The 18,851-nt window shown below is 36.2% G+C and overlaps 1 protein-coding gene across 2 annotated transcripts; it reads left to right on the top strand.

The window, feature by feature from the left end:
• The first annotated feature begins 1,054 nt into the window (after positions 1-1,054).
• Positions 1,055-7,048, top strand: LOC104102368 (eukaryotic translation initiation factor 4E-1). 2 transcript variants are annotated; one of them, XM_009610068.4, is made up of 5 exons: positions 1,055-1,469; positions 3,491-3,656; positions 3,767-3,892; positions 6,605-6,670; positions 6,756-7,048. In XM_009610068.4, exons 1-5 carry the CDS (start codon positions 1,210-1,212, stop codon positions 6,804-6,806), a joined length of 669 nt encoding a protein of 222 aa, XP_009608363.1. In that variant the 5' UTR covers positions 1,055-1,209; the 3' UTR covers positions 6,807-7,048. The 2 variants fall into 2 exon arrangements, with proteins under 2 accessions (XP_009608363.1, XP_033513616.1); XM_033657725.2 differs by lacking the exons at positions 6,605-6,670; positions 6,756-7,048 and adding an exon at positions 4,436-4,456.
• The last annotated feature ends 11,803 nt before the right edge of the window (positions 7,049-18,851 follow it).

The raw sequence follows: 18,851 nt of genomic DNA on the forward strand, positions 1-18,851 counted from the left end.
AGTATAGCTCAAAGTAACAAATATAGAACAAGAAAAAAATAAGCTAAGAGATATAGAGAAAAAGAGAGGAGAAATTATTATTTTTTCTTCAATTGTGTGTTCTTTTCATCTATTACAATGCCTTTATATAAACATGAAAAATGAAGAAATATGTCATTGAATATGTCATTAAGCATTTGAGAGTAAGATCATGGAGGAAGATAAACATTCACCGTAATTTCTTATAACACATGTAGCTTTGCATTTCACTAGAATCGTATTATATAGAGGGGACAACAATAGGCTTCCTTCTTTATTTTTTATTGTTTGTGTTGGATAATTAGGACTTGGTTCTCTCCCTTTTCCTTTCGTTTTCGGCTTCCTAAAATTAGTACTAATATGGTAATCTTAATACCACAAACCTACGGACTACTTCAATCACTAAATTCAAACAGATTAAGGAAAAAGGTGGTTATCGACCACGGTGGAAGGTGGTAGGAAGTTTCCAACGAAGGTGGATCTGTAAATACCTCAGCTACCCTTCAATTGTGCGGAAGATTAAAGGATTTTTTGGATATTCTCGGCCCTATCGAGGGTAAAATATGGTTGTTGTTCTGATGGGTTATATTTAGAGGTTTGAAGAGGTGAGGAAGAAAAATAAAGAGGGAGATCAGCCATGGTTTTCGATCATGATTGACCAATGATAAAAAAAAATTAAAAAGTAGGTAGAGTGGATAAAATAAGGGGCGAGGGGGTAGAAGAGGCACGGATGAGAGTTTAATTAGGGAGATATTAGTATGTAATTAGGCTTAAAATACCAATTTTATATAAAAATAAGACAAAATTATGACGGTTAGTATTATAACCTTTAACCCGCTCAAAAAATTATTTATATTTAGTAGCCAAAAAAATATATAAAATTTGTATATAACATAAATAATATATATACATACAAAAAATATATATATTTTTCGATTAAGAGCAGCTATACAAAGTAATTTTTATAAAAGGATATTATAGGCCCATTGTTTGAAGAAAATGGGATATGTTTGATACCAAAAGATAATGAAGGGCAAAAGTAATCTATTTTCGATAGTTGAATGGGTAATTTTGACACTTTATCGAGAAAACATTAAACTTTTCCTCAATATATACATATATGAATACAGTATCGGAACACATTTTCAATTGAAACCCATCACCAAAATCACAAATTTCCCGAACACCAAAATGGTTGATGAATTAGAGAAACCGGCGTCGTTAGAGGAATCGAAGACTAATACTCGTGAGGTGGAAGAGGGAGCAGAGGAAGTTATAGAATCGGATGATACGATGTCGTCTTTAGGGAACCCATGCAAGGCAATGAAACACCCGCTAGAACATTCATGGACATTTTGGTTCGATAACCCATCAGGGAAATCAAAACAGGCTGCTTGGGGTAGTTCCATTCGACCCATTTACACCTTCTCCACTGTCGAAGATTTTTGGAGGTACGCTACCCCTTACTTTGGTTTCTTGTATTTTTTTCTTTCTTTCTTTCTTGGGGAAATCAATGATTCTTATCCGACCGAGTTCTAGCTAGAAAGATTGAATTTGTTGGATTAGGGTTCACAATGCTTTGATTAATCGTCTTCTTACGGCGAGTGAATATTGGGTTAAAGATCTTGTTTGGCACTGAGTCGGATCTTTATAATTGTGCCATCTTCTTTTCATTTTCGTAGTTATATATTTTTTCTTAGGGTGTTGTCGAGGTTATAAATTGATCTTACTTTGTGATGCCAGGGTTGGTAGAGCTTCATTTTATGGAAGTTTTATTGGGTCTGCCAGTGGCGTATAACAGAATTTTATGTGAGTGGTGTCACAATTAATCAGTAGACAGTGACTCATAGAAGTTAGAGGAGATGACAGGAGAGATGGAAGGCCAAGTAGAGTAGAAGTAAGCCAACACATTCAAAAATAGCAAATCGTAAAGGAGTTTACCAAGTATTTAAATAGATAATTCTTATTTGTACTTAAACATACGTTGTGTCTGGTCCCCTGGCTTGTCCCTTATATTTTGTAGCAGGGGTCGGCAGTTCGAACCCGTGCAAACCGAAGCATCTCTTTATTAATTAGTAGCTAAAATGCCCAAAAAAGTGAACTCATGCAAGAATGTGGTATCGAACACCCGACCTTCAGTTTGAGAGCTAGACGCTGGAGCACTAAACTGAGATCTAGATTTGATAATTGGTGTCACTTTAGTTATTTTATGTCTTATTTGTTTTTATATATCCTCTACCATAAACGAATTTAGTTAAATTTTCCGACCAAGCGGTGTCACGTGACACCGCTTGGGCCTACGTGCATCCGTCCCTGGGGTCTGCATAAGACTTCTAGTTGGTAAATGAATTAGGCAGAAATATACGTTGCTTTCTTTGTATTGTTGTTGTGTGTGACTGCTTCTTTTACTTCTTTTTTTGTTTTATTTTGGGTCATTAAGATTACTAGGAAGTCCATCTTTTATTTATTTATTTTTAAGTTGAGAGCTTAAATCGTTAGCAGACCCCAAAATAGAGGTGATCTAAAGTAGAGGTATGGTGACTTTTGGAATGAGGTGGGTATCAATTGTGACAGATTATTAGCTGGTTTCTTTGTGGTAATTAAATGTCTAATGGCTTCTCCTATGCTGGTGGGAGGTAGCAGGTATATGGTGGAATAGTGGAGTAGGCAGTTTGAGCTAGCTAGTCGTACACTGCCATTATAAAAAATATTTAATGGCATTTTTTCCGTATTTGCCTAACACAAATATTAGCAACTAGGTATATGCTGCAAAATATCCTTTCAGGCTATTAGGTAGTGGAATCCATTCTTAGAAGTGCAGTATAAACAATTCTCATTGGTTGATTTCACCATCCTTTCCGTTGTAATTTTTTTTTGCACTTTATTCATTTTCCCTCTTCCAGTTTACTCTCATATAAAAAATGTTTGGTTGCTATTTTCAAATGTCTAGCACTTCTGAATTCCTCGGTACATGTTTACGAGCAAAGTCATGTTTTCTTCTTTTGCAATGATTTGAGCATTTGTCATCCTTTTAGGAGCAGCTATTTGTGCAACAGAGAATTGAGATTGGTTTTTCCTTTTCTAGTTAGGGATAATTACACTTATATCTCATTTGATGAATATACACTTATTGGTGCTGGATCACTTTGATGGAGTTGGGCTTATCATCTATGACATATACTTTTCTACCAAATCGATGGTTTGGTGAATGTATTGTAATTATGGGATTTTTGTTTAGACCTTTGAAGACGTGTTCCTTCATTGGTGATTTCCTTAATCATCTTCTTCCTCAAGACGCTCAGGTTATCATTAAACTAGTGTGTGTGTGTGTATCCCCCAAAAATAAAAGAATAATACGATCATGAAATGAGCGTGTTAGACCCCAAAAAAAAAAAAATTGAGCATGTTGCAGTATTTGATATTCTAAGATGGTGACTGGATATTGATTTATGGAATCTTCTCCTGCATACAGTGTGTACAACAACATCCACCACCCAAGCAAATTGGCTGTGGGAGCAGACTTTCACTGTTTTAAGAATAAAATTGAGCCAAAGTGGGAGGATCCTGTCTGCGCCAGCGGAGGAAAGTGGACAATGAGCTTTTCGAGGGGTAAATCTGATACCTGCTGGCTGTATACGGTATGCCCATGATGCTATATCTGATTCTTAATCTTGTGTCCACTCTGGTTGTTGTTTTTTCCGCGGGGATGAAGTTTGTGCTCATATTTTCTGCCATGAATTAATTATAGCTGCTGGCTATGATTGGAGAGCAATTTGACTGTGGAGATGAAATTTGTGGAGCAGTTATTAATGTTCGAGTTAGACAAGAAAAAATAGCTTTGTGGACCAGGAATGCTGCTAATGAAACAGCTCAGGTAATATCTGTAAACAAAATGAATCTATGTATTTATTATTTTGAGGTTCATTATTTTGAAGGGTGAAGTTGAGAAACAGAAAAATATAGACATCTGGTAATTTTAAATTGAATTCTTGAAACTTTCTAAATGGTCTTTCATGGAAGTGTATAAACATCTGGAGATGCATCAAGAGAAGACAGTGTCATCAAGAGTAACACACTCGGTTCATGTGTCTATTGTCTTTGGCTGTTTACTTGTGAAATAGTATACACTTACATGTGAAGTTTTAGTTTTTCTGTGTATATTGTGCTGTATGCATTCTCTATAGTATTTTGGTTAAATATATGTGCAAAAGGCAGCCTAGTGCTGAAGGTTCCACGCATCGATATCTTATGCTCATATTCTATAATTGATCACATCAGTTATCTTTAATCCTGTAATAGACACAGTTCTTAAATTCCCGGAGGTAGCCTGCTTTCACAACTAGAAACTAATATGTAGTTCCTAACAAGATGTATTTTATCAATTTATGATATTATTTGATGGAGTGAAATTGTTCAGGTATGAAGCCACATTTTCATCCATCCATGAATGTAGCCTAACAGTCAATGAAGTTGAGACGAAAAGAAAAGATCGGCATTTAAGTCCTAATAGAGACAAAAAATGTTTGGTGATTTCTTCTCATTTTCCTAAGCCTTGGTATTTTATTTGGTGCATGCGCTGTTGGGGAGACAGATAGTCGAAGTGCATACGGTGGTCCAAACAGTTTCACAACTTTAGTTTTACATTTTGGTTAACATAGCATATATCAAACATCAGCATCTATCTATTTGTCGAACCTAATTTTTAGAAGGAAGAATATATTTCTAAAATATAGTCTTTAATGTATAGTTACTTATTTTAAAAATATTTAATTACTTGTAGAAAAATAATGAATTGCTTTGATTTTATAAAAGCCAAAGATGTAGCTTAAAATTGAATTAGAGTTGCTTGCGGGCGAGACAAAAAGTGGGAAGTGTATTTAATACTCCCTCTTCTATTTATGTGGCACTCTTTCCTCTTTAATTTTCCGTAAAAAAGGCCATGTTTTTTATATTTGGAAACAATTTAAGTTTAAATTTTTTATTTTACCCTTAATGACAAGCTTTAATAGCCACAGAAATATCATGGCATGTTTAAGTTCACAAGTTTCAAAAGTCGGTCTTTCTTTCTTTCTTAAACATTGTGTTCAATCAAACACCGTATATAAAATTAAACAGAGGGAGTAATATGTTAAGATAGTCTTTCATTTTATAGTTATAGAAAGAATTGGTCTCTGGTAAAGGCCAAATGATTGCAGAGGATCTTAAACTCTCAGCAAACCTCAGGCAGTTGTACTAGTTTTAGATAAAAAATCCTACAATATCTAAAAAATATCAAATTTACCTTTATACTATTTTTTAATGACCAACCGTGAAGTCTTATTTTGGTGTCACAACCCCTGTTGTGTCATCTACCATTTGTGAAATGTTAAAGTAAACTATTGTTGCTGACAATTGGTGCTAACTTTTCACCATCTGTGGTATTTGTTCTGTAGCTGATAACAATAATAACTTGGAGAAAATAACAGGAATGTAGTTTTAGAAATTGCATTTTCATATTCGCACTTACTCTAATACGTTCATTTTAGACCCATTAAGATGTTTTATTGGAATGATAAGAAGAGCTTTGAGACAGGAAGAGGTTTCAAGGTTTTAGCTATGATCTGATATCAAAATAGAAAGTTTGTTCTCAGAAGTTAGTGTTAATCATGGTTGTTTTGGGTTTCCTTTCCCGAGCATGATGTAGTTTAGAATTTGCATTTTCATATTCGCTCGCAACTCCTTAACGGGACGTGGTCCAGTTGTAGCCTTTCTTTTTAAATTTATTTTCCCTGAGAGATCTTTGTTTCTTAAAAGGTATATTAAGCTTTGCTCATGCTTGGTATCAGTGTCACCGAAGGCAAAAAGCGAGAAAAAAGCGCTGAAGTCAATTGGGGCTTTAAGCACAAAATGCAAACAAAGCTAGAAAACAAGTTTAACCCAAGTAAATTGGGGATTAAAGAAAAAAGTACTTCAGGAATAAAAGTAAAACCCAAGTAAAAAAGAATTATGGTTGGATAAAATATTTATTGTTTATTTTCGCTCTCCTCAAGACAAAGCCCATGGGCTAGACGCACACCTTAGCACCTTGGTGACTACACTAAAGCACCGCTTAAGCGAGGCCAAGTGCACATCCTATTTTTCGCCTAGCTTCAGGGCTTAATGGCGCCTCAAGTGAGCCATTGGCAACACTGCTTGGTATGTCAGTGTAAAGTCATAAGTGAGATTTGTCCTCATTCCTCGAGTTGCAGCATCAGAGTCTTGTAAAGTAGCTTTCTTTCTTCTTCATCAAAAAATAAAAGTAGCTTTCTTTCTGATGTTTGTGATGTTATGATAGATTTTTACCAGAGCTACCTAGTTGCAGCGAGAAAAATCTTGTGAGAATAAAAAATGTAACAATAAGTATTTTTGCCCCAAGTTTGCCAAGTATTAATTCACTATGTGTGGTTGAATGCACTCGGTCCATCTATGCAGTGGCTAAATATCTTTGATTCCTTAGTTCTGAGATATGTGATGCAAGGTTGTCTCTCGTGGTTATGCTCAACCAAAAACCTCTTCTTTTATTCACTAGCCTTATCCACCTGCATCTAAATGAGTTTTTCCATTGCAGGTGAGCATTGGTAAACAATGGAAGGAATTTCTGGATTACAATGACTCGATTGGCTTTATATTTCATGTAGGATTTCTTTGTTATTAAATGCCTTGAAATCATTTGCTTGTTCATTGATTTGCTCAACTCATCAAGAGCCATCTTTTGGCAGGATGATGCAAAGAAGCTAGACAGAGCTGCCAAGAATCGTTATTCTGTGTAGTTCTATCGTTACAATAGGAATTGTGAACGACACAGTTACTGAAGCAGTCACCTGTTTGGCCTCTTACATTGGTATTCACAGTTTTCATAAGGAAATTTGTTTGGTTTTGAAGCATCTAATGCCTTTACAACTTTGGGCATATATGACTTGCATTAGTACTGATACTATACAGGATTTAGTTGCAACATCTTTGAAATTGACAGCATTTGGCATGTTGTGCATGCGTTTGCTTTCCTTCCCAATCCGCCTTGCTCTTTTAAGTAAACCACGACCTGCTTCGCCAACTTATAGATAAGAGGCCGAAAGTGGCCAGAACCAGACATGATTTGGAAATTCTAAACTCTTACAAACATGTTAAAAGCAAATGATTGGTTCATTAGGTTTTTGAAAATTTTGGTTTGGCAGGGTTTCGTCTTTGTAGAATTGTTGGTTCATTTTTTCTTAATGTTGGTTCGGTTACCCCTTCGATTTACAAGGTTTATTTGCGTTTCATTTGCATTTGTTTTGGCTTTTGTTTAAAATGCGAGTTCTCAAAAGTTATACACATCTTATTTCTTGATATGGAATTTGTAAGTAGCAATGGGCTGACGTGGCAAGTGATGTGCCGTTGGTGCTTCCAGTCATTTATTCTTTGAGCAATTCACAAGTTCAGTTATTTGTGACAAAATAATCTTGTAACAAAGTAATATTGTGACTTATTGTTAGGTTAGAGAAAGGGTTATTTCTGCTAAAAGGGATACTTTAAAGATCAAGATAGTTCAAATGTAACAAGGGATCACTTTGACCAATACAACAGACTTCGAATTGTTTCAAGTCAATATACTGAACATTATACGTAAAACACTTCATTATGATCATGACGAATGTCCCTATTTTCTGTTATTTCATGTGGTATACAAGACTCAACCTGATAAGATTTGAAGGGAATGATCCCAAAAAAAAAGGGTTTCACAATTAGTTGGCGAGACATTTTAAAGGACTAGAATCACTGTAAATAGTATGAAAGCTCGTTAAAAATAATTAGAAGTAAATAGTGTTGTAGCCCTACTTTGCAAATTCAAAATAAAATTTCCTCCATCACATCCTTTGAAGTACGGTTCATTTTCGGATCCTGCCTGATCGCGGGATATCTTGTACGCGGGGCTGACATCCTTTGAAGTACGTTTATTTTTTGGATCTTGCTTGATCGCGAGATATCTTGTACGCCGGGCTGGAAAGTAAAAGTGGACTGTTCCTAATAATGTTTTAGCTGACGTTCTGTATTGAAAGCTAACAGCTAGTGGGATGAGAACAACGTTTATCCAATTTTACGAGTGGGAGGCACCCACCTTCTACACTTGGATAGTCAGATATTGACAGATTAATTGATCATTGATGTATTATGTGATCAGGTCGGTAATCTGAGATTAGTTTTCCTGAAAGGCCTCTGCAGTTGATCCACATCTCCGCATTAATCCGAATATCAACATGTTATATAAATGATTTGCATTAATTAGTTAGGATGCAATACAAAAATAAGGTACGTAATTATCCGTCTTAATAATGCTACTTCTTAATTAAAGATTTGTTTACTTTATTTCCTACTTCATCAATTCCATTTGGAGTTCTTAGACGTGAAGACATGCTGATTGAAGGTGTTGAATTAAGAAAAATTAGATCTAAAATCATATGTGTAACGACTCGAACAGTCGTTTTGACTTTTAGCACTCTATTCGGTGGTTTGAGACCTTGACTAGGTTCATATGATGTATTATGACTTGGGTAATGGTTGGTTTTGATGTTCGCAAGGTTCGGGATTGATTTGATAGAGTGATTCTCAATTTGGAAGGCTTAAGTTGGAAGAGTTGACCAAGGTTTGACTTTTGAGTAAACAGCCTCGAAATCTGGATTTGATGGTTTCATTAGGTTCGTATGGTGATTTTGGACTTGGGCGTATGTTGAGATTTGAATTTGGATGTTCCTTGAAGGTTTTGGCTCGATTTGTCGAAAATTGACAATTTGAAAAATTGGAAAGTTCATAGGTTTGACCGTGAGTTGACTTTGGTGTTATCAGACTCCTATTGTGGTTTTTAAAACCTTGGATAGGTTCATATAGCTGAATTGAACTCATGTTCAATGTTTGGAAGTAATCAGAAGTGTGTAAGTGTGATTCTGAAAGAATGACCATTTAACAACTTAAGGAAAATTCTATTCAGTTTGAGTCTCTATTCTTTGTTCTGATGTTCCCGTGGATATTTTGAGCCATTGGATAAATTTGGATAATATATTTATACTTATTGGTATGATTGGATGGGGTATCGAGAGGCTCGGGTGTGTTTTGGATCATTGGTTGAGAGACTAGGTAAGTTAAGGATTTAGAGTTTGACCAAGATTAACATCTGGTCAAGACGACCTATTTTCGATGTTATGAGTGCGCGAGAAGGTTCGTAGTGTGCTTTATGATTGAAATGCATATATGGTTTGTGTCCGGGAGGTTCCGAATGAGTTTCGGGGTGCTAAAACGAAGATTTTGTAATTGTTGGTTTTCCGGTGCAACAATTCGAAAAATACTGGTTATGTCCTCGAGTTCGCCCATAAATTTTAGACTTCCTTTAAAACTTTAAAATATCATATCTTTCACATTTTAATGCCAATTGGGTGATTCAAAAGGTTATCTTGGGTGAAATATTATAAAAATTATGTTGGGCTTATCAAAAGTGAGTTTGAGTTTTAGGTTCATCTAACATCTGGTTTCGGATGGGACAACTAGTTTATTTCTTATGGATTTCTACACCTAAAATATAGATTTTTAAATTGAATTTTAGAATTTTTGTCTACAAGATAAGAAAATATATTTTGGGGGTTATGAATATCGATTTGAACTCGATTTGGAAAGTAATTACATATTTGGATTCGGTAGGTTATGGGTTATCAAGATTTGGTATTGATTTCGAATTTTGAGTACGCTGACCCGAGTTAACTTTTGTTAACTTTTTATGAATTAATCAAAGATCGAATCTTCATTGACTGAGATTGCTTCCTATAGCATTGTTTGACTTTCTCAGATGATTTTTGGCTTGGTTTTGCGGGATTGGAGGGCTAGAATGAGATTTTGACGCGGTTTGAGGTTGAAGACTAGCCCGTTTGAGGTAAGTGTCTTGCATAAAGGAAATTTTTCCTAATAATTGATATTGTTTGCAACATGCGGGGGTGGTGTATTTCTGTGGTGACGAGCATATATACATATGCCATGGGTATTCATGCTCGGGGTAGATTCTAGATTATTCTATATCTTGTTGGGTTGTGTGTTCTACTTGATTCTATGTGTTTTTCAATTGATTGACTATGTGAGTATAATAAACCATGCTTGAGCTAATGTTAAGGCCATTGGTGCCTTATTCTGAACATGACAAACTAATCCTGAGATTGATGCTATACTTGCCTCGGACGTAGTCATATGTATGTTATGAACACACACCCATACTTGTGGCTCTTGTGTTGTGTCTTGATTTGAATGTGCGTTCTCTGTGATATATGTGCGATCCTTTGTATGATTACGCGAGTTCATCTTTTCATGTTAGAGATCGTGTTTTTGGATTTCTATTTCCTAATTAGCCAAGATGAGCATTTTTGGAATTATTGCTAAATTGATTTAGCCGCAATTATGTCTTATATCTTGAGCACACATCCGCACTATATTATTTTCATGTTCTTGTGTATTTCATTGATGACTTATGAGGATATACCTCTTGATGATAATTTATTGTCTTAAATTGTTATGATTATGGCATATGTGGACATGTTGGGTGGATTGATTGAGTGTTGGCACGTGATTTTTGCCTTGCAATTTTGATTGTTATTATTATTGTATTGGGGCATGGACAAATAAGGATGGATATCGTTATTGTGGCAGGGTACGAAGCGATAAGGGTGGATATTGTTATTACGGAGCGATAAAGGTGGATATTATTGTTACGAATAAGGGTAGTTATTGTTATTACGGAGCGATAAGAGTGAATATTGTTACTGTGTCAGGGTAAGAAGTGATAAGGATGAATATTGTTATTATGATGAAATATGGAGTAAGAGGGTGATATTCTTGATTATGCAAGTGAATTCTTTATGCTTGTCATGCATTTTACATGTTTCCTTCGTTGCATCTAATATGCGATTCTATGCCTCTATTGTTATTTGATGATATAGTTATCAAGATGGATTTACCTATGATAGGTTGATATCTCATGTTTATGGAGTTATCGGTAGTGTACCAAATTTATGTAAAAAGAAAGTTGTCATCATGCATTGACATATATTAAATTCTTGTAAAGTTCTCTCGAACATGTTAATTGGTAATTAATACGGAATCAGATCATGTTGGGCACATGCTTACAGTCATGTATGAGTATTTGAGCACACATATTATTTGGTATATGTCTCTTTGTGAGTAGGGTTGGTGCAATTTGTATTTGCTTGAACTGTGCATGTTTTTTTGTTATCCCTAGCCCAGTTGGGCACCTTTAATGTTGCTATTCTTTATTCTGTAATTGTCTTTTCTAGAGTATTTCTCTGTGTTATATATGTTATTGAGTTGCACAGATTATACAAAGTGAGTGTCTTTTAACTTAAAAACCTCGTCACTACTTCACCGAGATTAGTCAATATATTTATTGAGTAGATGTGGTCGGTTATACTCATACTATATTTTTGCACCTTACGTATAGATTTGGGAGCCGAGCTACTATGGATGATGAAGGCAGGCTTTGAAGTTGTAGCTGCATTCCAGATTCAAGCTACCATTTATTTGTGGTAGTATATGACTTCATTTCTGTTTATGTAAATTTCAAACAGATATTGTATATATTCTCTTACCAGCCTTGTAAATCTAAATCATAGTGGCTCATGACTTGTACTACTAGTCCTTGGGATAGTTGTATTGAAATTTTTTGCAGTTTTTATTTATAATATTGATGATTTCTCATTATAGTAGTGACTAAGCTGTTTGGCTTACCTAGTGGGTTGGGTTAGGTGTTATTACGACTTGGTGAAAAATTTAGATCATGATAAGTTGGTATCAGACATGAGCAAGTACCTAGTAGAGTCTTGCGGATCGGCATGATGACATCCATACCTATTTTCGAGAGGCTATAGGGCATCTATGAAACTTCCCTTATTTCTTTCCTTATCGTACGACCTTGTTTCAGCTTGAAGCTTGTATCTTTAATTTTTTCCCATTCATTCGTATGTGATGTTGAACACTCGATATTAGTGTGCACCGACAGCTTGTGATATTACGAATGGGCTGCAAAAGGCTATGGACACTTGATCATCGTCTCAATGTGTTGTGCAGTTTTGAAATATGGATGTGTTGGTGGATCTTTCAGTCTTTTATTTGTGGGATGAAGCGGATTCTTATATCTTGTTAATGAGTGTAGACTCGGGAAGCTAAATTAAGTGCATAGTGATTGTGACCATGGTATGGTCATAGAGATATGTCAGTTGGAGGCTAAGCATGTGGGTTATCTCTTGCGAGAAGGTTTGAGGTTGTATGATTCTTATGAGGGATTCTATGAAGAGTTCTCCTTCTAGCCAGTGGGATGTATGTGCTACGATCAGATATTGGATCGCTTGAAGAAGTTCACACGACTTTCACAAGGACAAGTATGCACTTGACATATTCTTTTGAGTGTTTTATGACTAGTGTTACATGAGTTTATGAAGTATTCAACTGATTAACATCGCAAGATCGGGGAAGCTACGAAGGAAGGGTACTATGGGGTACAAGTGATATGTTCTATGGCTTCGAGCTAAGTGGGAGAGTCTGCTATCGACAATCGCATCGCATGGTCATGTGTTATATCAGTCTCTGGACTAAGGGACATTTGTGGATTAGTTATGACTTAGAGAGATGACTTCGAGGATGGGTTGAGCAAGGAATTTACTGAATGCATGATGTACTATACTTTATGGGTATATGGAAATCTTGGAACGATTTAGGTTTGATATTCGTTGTGGATCTAGTGTGTAAGGAAGAGGAGTCACTTGGTTGCTTCTTTTTGGATATTCATGTGCTGGTGGAGCACAAGTCATTCGATGCGTATTAGCTGTGTATTGGATATTAGAGCAGGGTGAATGACTCTCGAGAATGGTTCAATATTCATATGTTATACCTAAGAATATTCGGGTTTGTGTATGGCTAAGACTTGAGGTTTGCATTGGATGGTGCTGAGACTTGCGGTATTTTTATATCATTATTGATCCTACTTTGCGATATTAGAAAGATGAAAAGAAACAAATTCAGATTCATTAAAAGCTCTCTTGAGGAGAGCATTTTGGTTTGAGTTACTTTTGGGTTCGGTAGTCTGCATGATTTGGTTGATTTAGATTGATCCAGTTCTGATGGCTAGGCTATGTACTGGTGGGTTTCGAAGAGTTCATGATGGTTTTGACCATGACTTGAGGTTGATGTCTTCTACGAGTATAGAAAGTTTGTTGCGTATTACGATGGTTTTGTTTATCCTACTCGTGATTCATAGATGATAATGAGGTTCCGGTATTTTCGTACTATAGCATGGTAGATGCAGTGAGTTATGAAGAACTAGGATTATATGGACAAGGCTACGGTTCAGTTCTGAAGAAAGGTCAGGAGTTTTAGACAACATGAGTGATTTAAGATGTTTAAGAGAATGCTTTCACTATCTTGTATCACTTGAGAAAAGGGTATGTTCTGGGAGGCACATTGTGTATTGATTTGCAGATGCTTGATAGTATTAAAGTAATTGCCTAGTTGTTGACTCTTGATATTTAGGTTTTTGGTACGTGGCACGGAAGATTTATGGAAGTATTTCTCACGAGGTGATTGTGTATGAGTGATGTTCCAGTCATTTGAGTGGCAGAGTTGGAGATCAGATATGTAGATTCCTGTATTCTTGAGATTTAGAGACTGCATATTCTCATAGGCAGACTATTCCTTGGTTGCGGACTGTAAAGACATGTTGAGAGTTAGACAACCGATGGTATGTGTTATGGATTGGTTACTGTGTAGGTTATTTACCTATTTCGGGATGATCAGAATTGCTTTGGGGGCCCATTAGTAGGCCTAATGAAAATGTGTATTCTACATTGGGTCAAGTTTATTTACTCAATGCAGCTATTGCTAGGGTGTGTCATCAGCTAGATTGGTCGTATTCATGTCCTAATACATTCCATGTGTTACTCTCTTATGATGTGACATGTTGTGAGACTACTTGACTATTCACACGTATGATGTGGTTCTATTTAGACCTTGTGGTGAGATTTGAACGAGATGGCTCTTGTGGTATTGAATTGTTTATTGTGCCTTGGTCATGGTTTTCCTATTTATGGTATATTGTGCTATCCACTTCTCCATGGTTATGGTCATGCACTTTGCGTGTTTGCTATTAATACACATGTGGTTGTTGATATTGAGCATTATAGTTTGATGGGTTATTCTGTATGGATTGATATGTTTGGATCGGGATACATGCCACAACGGGGTTATGTTAGGATATTATTCTGTGTTTATTTTGTGTGTTTTGCTTCTCCCTTGTGGGATGGAATCATAGCATTGTGCCTTGGTGATGGTACCTGCCGAACTTGTTGGATAGTTCTCTTATTTGATTATCCTTCCATCTTTGGAAATATTCGAGTTGTTTCTTATTGGGTGCGGATTGCTTCGTATGTGGCTCTAGGCGGTATTAGATGTGGCTTGTCGGTCAAGCACCTTATACTGAGTGAGATGAGGTCACTGGACTTGGAATTAGTGCAATCGGGATTGGATAAGATATGTTTGGAGAGTAATGTCATTAGTCACCTTAGAAATTGACAATGGTTCTTATCGGGCATGAGAAATTGGATAAGATATGTTTGGAGAGTAATGTTCATTAGTCACCTTAGAAATTGACAATGGTTCTTATCGGGCATGAGAACTCTACAATTTGTTGACTTGATGGGTGGTTATGAGTTCCTACATGATTCTTTATACATTGCAGTGCTATGAAGATTTGGAGTGAGATTTTATGTGATATGAAGTATATTACCAGTACCGGGTTTGGTGATGAACAACTATCGTGGTTGGAAGATAATGCTATGAGTATTAAGTTATATGGTACGTCGCGGGGTTATACCTTGGGAGTATATTTATGGCTTGATGCAGTTTGTGGGGATTGATACAGTGTATATGTACAAGAATCGGATCTTAGAGGGAGTTCTGGAAGTTGGAATTTGGTTCTAAGGATTGTAAGCTAAAGTTGAAGGAAGAATCTTCATTCAGGATTGTGTTAATAGGATTATGTGGATTGAGGTGATGAGAGATGGGCATGTGAATGATGCGTTATACAGTGATTTGGCAGCTTTGGAACGACTCTTGGCACGTTCGAGGACGAATGTATGTTTAAGTGACGGAGAATGTAACGATCCGATCAGTCGTTTTGGGCTTTCACACTCTATTCGGCAATTTGACACCTTGCTTCATATGATGTATTATGACTTGTGCAAATGATTGGTTTTGATGTTCACAATGTTCGTGATTGATTTGATAGAGTGATTCTCAATTTGGAAGTCTTAATTTGGAAGAGTTGACCAATGTTTGACTTAACGACCTCGGAATCGGGATTTGATAGTTTCAATAGGTTCATGGTGATTTGGACTTGGACGCATGTTCAAATTAAATTTGAATGTTCCTTGAAGGTTTTGGCTCTTTTTGTCAAAAGTTGGCAATTTGAAGAATTAGAGAGTTTATAGGTTTGACCGGGAGTTGACTTCGGTGAAATCAGACTCCTAATGTGGTTTTGAAACCTTGCATAGGTTCATATAGTTGAATCGAATTTATGTGCAAAGTTTGGAAGTAATTCAAAGTGTGTAAGTGTAATTCAAATACTCTTTTGAAAGAATGAAGATTTAACAACTTAAGAGAAATCTATTTGAGCCTCGATTCTTTGTTGTGATGTTCATGTGGGTGTTTTGAGCCTTTTGACAAGTTTGGATAATATATTCGTACTTGTTTGTATGATTGGATGGGCCCCTAAGGGGCTCAGGTGTGGTTTGGATCATTGGTTGAGAGACTTGTTAAGTTAAGTATTTGAAGTTTTACCACGATCAATATCGGGTCAAGATGACTTATTTTCGGTGTTTTCCGTGCACGAGCAAGTTTGTAGTGTATTTTTTGATTTAAATTCATATATGGTTTGTGTCTGGGAGGTTCCAAATGAGTTTCAAGTGCAAAAACGAAGATTTTATAATTGCTGATTTTCTGGTTCAACAATTCCGAAAATACCGGTTTTGTTCCTATGTTTTCGTCCATAAATTTCAGTCTTCCTTTAAAATTTCAAAACATCATATCTCTCTCATTTTAATGCCAAATTGGGTAATTCAAAAGTCTATCTTGGGCAAAATTGTACAATGATTATGCTGGAATTATGAAAGTGAGTTTCGTGATCATCTAGCATCCGATTTGGACTGGGACAACTGTTGTATGTTTTTATACTTATTTCGGGATTTAGTAACTTTTTCTTACAAAGTTTTGGAGCTCGGGAAGAGGCAATGTTTTAGGAGATTTTCCTTACTACTTTGTGAGTAAATAATTTCTACTTGGATTTGGTTATCCTTAATTTGATAATGTACTTTATACGAAACATGCTTATACCACTTTCTGATTACATGATCATGATTGCTATATTTTACTTAGCCATAGTCATGCTCTAATTATTGAATACCTCTCCGCACTTTTTATGTTATTATCATGTCCTTGCACACTTTGTTGATAAGTTGTGAGCTTATATCTTGATGAAACTTTGGTACTATCGTTTTTGTGATATTGTGGTACATGTGGACATGTTGGGCGGATTGATTGGGGATGTTGGCACGAGTTTTTTGCCGTGCGATTGTGATTGATATTGTTGTTATTGTGATGGGAATATTATTAAACTGGAGCGACAAGGCGAGATATTATATATTGTCAGGCAAGAGAGACAAGGCAGGATATTGTTATAATGTCAGGCGGGAGTGATAAGGTAGAATATTGTTATGTTGTCAAGTGAGAGCGATAAGGCGGGATATTGTTAAACAAGAGCAACAAGGAAGGATATTATTACTTGTCAGGCGGGAGCAACAAGGTGGGATATTGTTATTGTCAGGGCGAAGTGATACGAATGGCTATTGTTATTGCGACTGAATTGTGGGCACGAGGTGCCATATGTTTGTGTTTCTATTTCATGACTAGTTGTTAGAGCTGAACTTTTACTTGTTTGAGTTATTATCATATGTTCGAAAGTGGTTGTTGATATTGTTTCCGTTATATATTCTGTTGTCAATTTCTCTTGATATACTGCATAGGTTATTTGACTAGAGAGTATCACATAACTTGAACCTCGTCACTACTTCACTGAGGTTGGTCTTGATGCTTATTGGGTACCGACTGTGCTATACTCCTACTACTTTTCTGCACATTTTTGTGCAGGTCCATCTACTTCGAATCGGGTGGATCTCTAGGAAGGCGTGCTTGTGTTTATTGGAGACTTCAAGGTATCCCTACTGTTCCATTCGCAGGCCTCAGAGTCATCCTCTTAACTTTATTTCTACTGTTAATGTATTTTAAATATTATTGTACTCTTCGAGACTTGTTATGTATTCCATTTAGAGCTTATGACTCAATATTACCAGATTTTGGGAAGTTTATTATTATATCCACATTTGGCAGTATTATCATATTTCCCAATTTTTGTTAAATTTGAAGTTGTTATATTTTTATTGTCATCAATATATGATAGACTTACCTTGTCTTAGAGACTAGGTGCCATCCATCACAACCTCTGTGATGGGATTTGGGTAGTGACAGTGTGATTTGTATGAGCCTTCTATTCAGCAGAATGCATATACTACCATTTCATAGGGCTTGAGAAAAGTCGTTGTAGTGTTTTATGACTGGTGTCACATGAGTTTATGAAGTATTCAATTAATTAGCAGTGTGAGATCGGGGAAGTTATAATGGAAGGGTACTATGGCTTACAAATGATGTGTTCTATGGCTTCAAGCCAGGTGGAGGAGTCTTCTATTGACGATCGAGTTGCATGGTCATGAGTTATATTAGTTCTTGGTTTGAGAGACACTTGTGGATTTTCTAAGACTTGAAAAGGATGACATCAAGGATGATTTGAGCAAGGGATTGGCTAGATGCATGATGTACTATGCTTTATGGGTATATGGAAATCCTGGAATGATTCAAGTTTGATATTCTACTTCTTTTGGGTATTCATGTGTTGGTGGAGTATAGGATGTTCGACGCGTATTGGTTGTGCGTTGGATATTGGAGCAAGGTAAATGACTCTGGAGAAGGTTCTAATGAGTTTAAGATTTTTATGTAGTGCTTAAGGATTTTCAGATTAGTATATGGCTAAGATCTGAGATTTGTATTGTATGGTGCTGAGATTTGTAGTATGTTATATCATTATTGATACTACATTACAATATTAAAGAGATGAAAGAAACAGTTCCAGATTCGCAAAAGGTCGCTTCAGAGTGGGCATTTCGGTTTGAGGTGTTATTGGGTACATAAGAGGGAACAAAGTGGTTATGAGTCTTAGAACGACGTGATTTCATATTGGAGTCACTTGGGATGAGTTTTGATTGAGGTTCATAGAATATTGGGAAGGAGAAGTGTTACCTTGAGGGCAAGTCAAGGGGAATCTGAAGAAGTTGGGTCAGCTTAGTAGTAGTTTGGATTAGTATAGTAGCATAAATGATCAATTCCTTTTGTATGATAGAGCTTTATTGGTATTTTGTGGCAATACCTTTGGGTTGGCAGTTTGCGTGAATTGGTTGAGTCAGAGAGAAATCAGTTCTGATGATTTGATTATGTGCAAATGGGTTCCTTAGGTGGTTGATGTACTCTACAAGCAGGGGAGGGGGGAGGGGTTCGTTACGTGTTGTGATTTTGTTCTCTGAGATTGAGTTAAGTAGGAGGTTTTCGGTTGATGGGATGTCTATCCTACTTTTGATTCAGAGTTGATAATGGGATTCTTGTGTTCTCTTATGATAGTGTAATAGATGTGG

The sequence above is a fragment of the Nicotiana tomentosiformis genome, chromosome 2 (assembly GCF_000390325.3).
Source record: "Nicotiana tomentosiformis chromosome 2, ASM39032v3, whole genome shotgun sequence".
Taxonomy (NCBI): domain Eukaryota; kingdom Viridiplantae; phylum Streptophyta; class Magnoliopsida; order Solanales; family Solanaceae; genus Nicotiana; species Nicotiana tomentosiformis.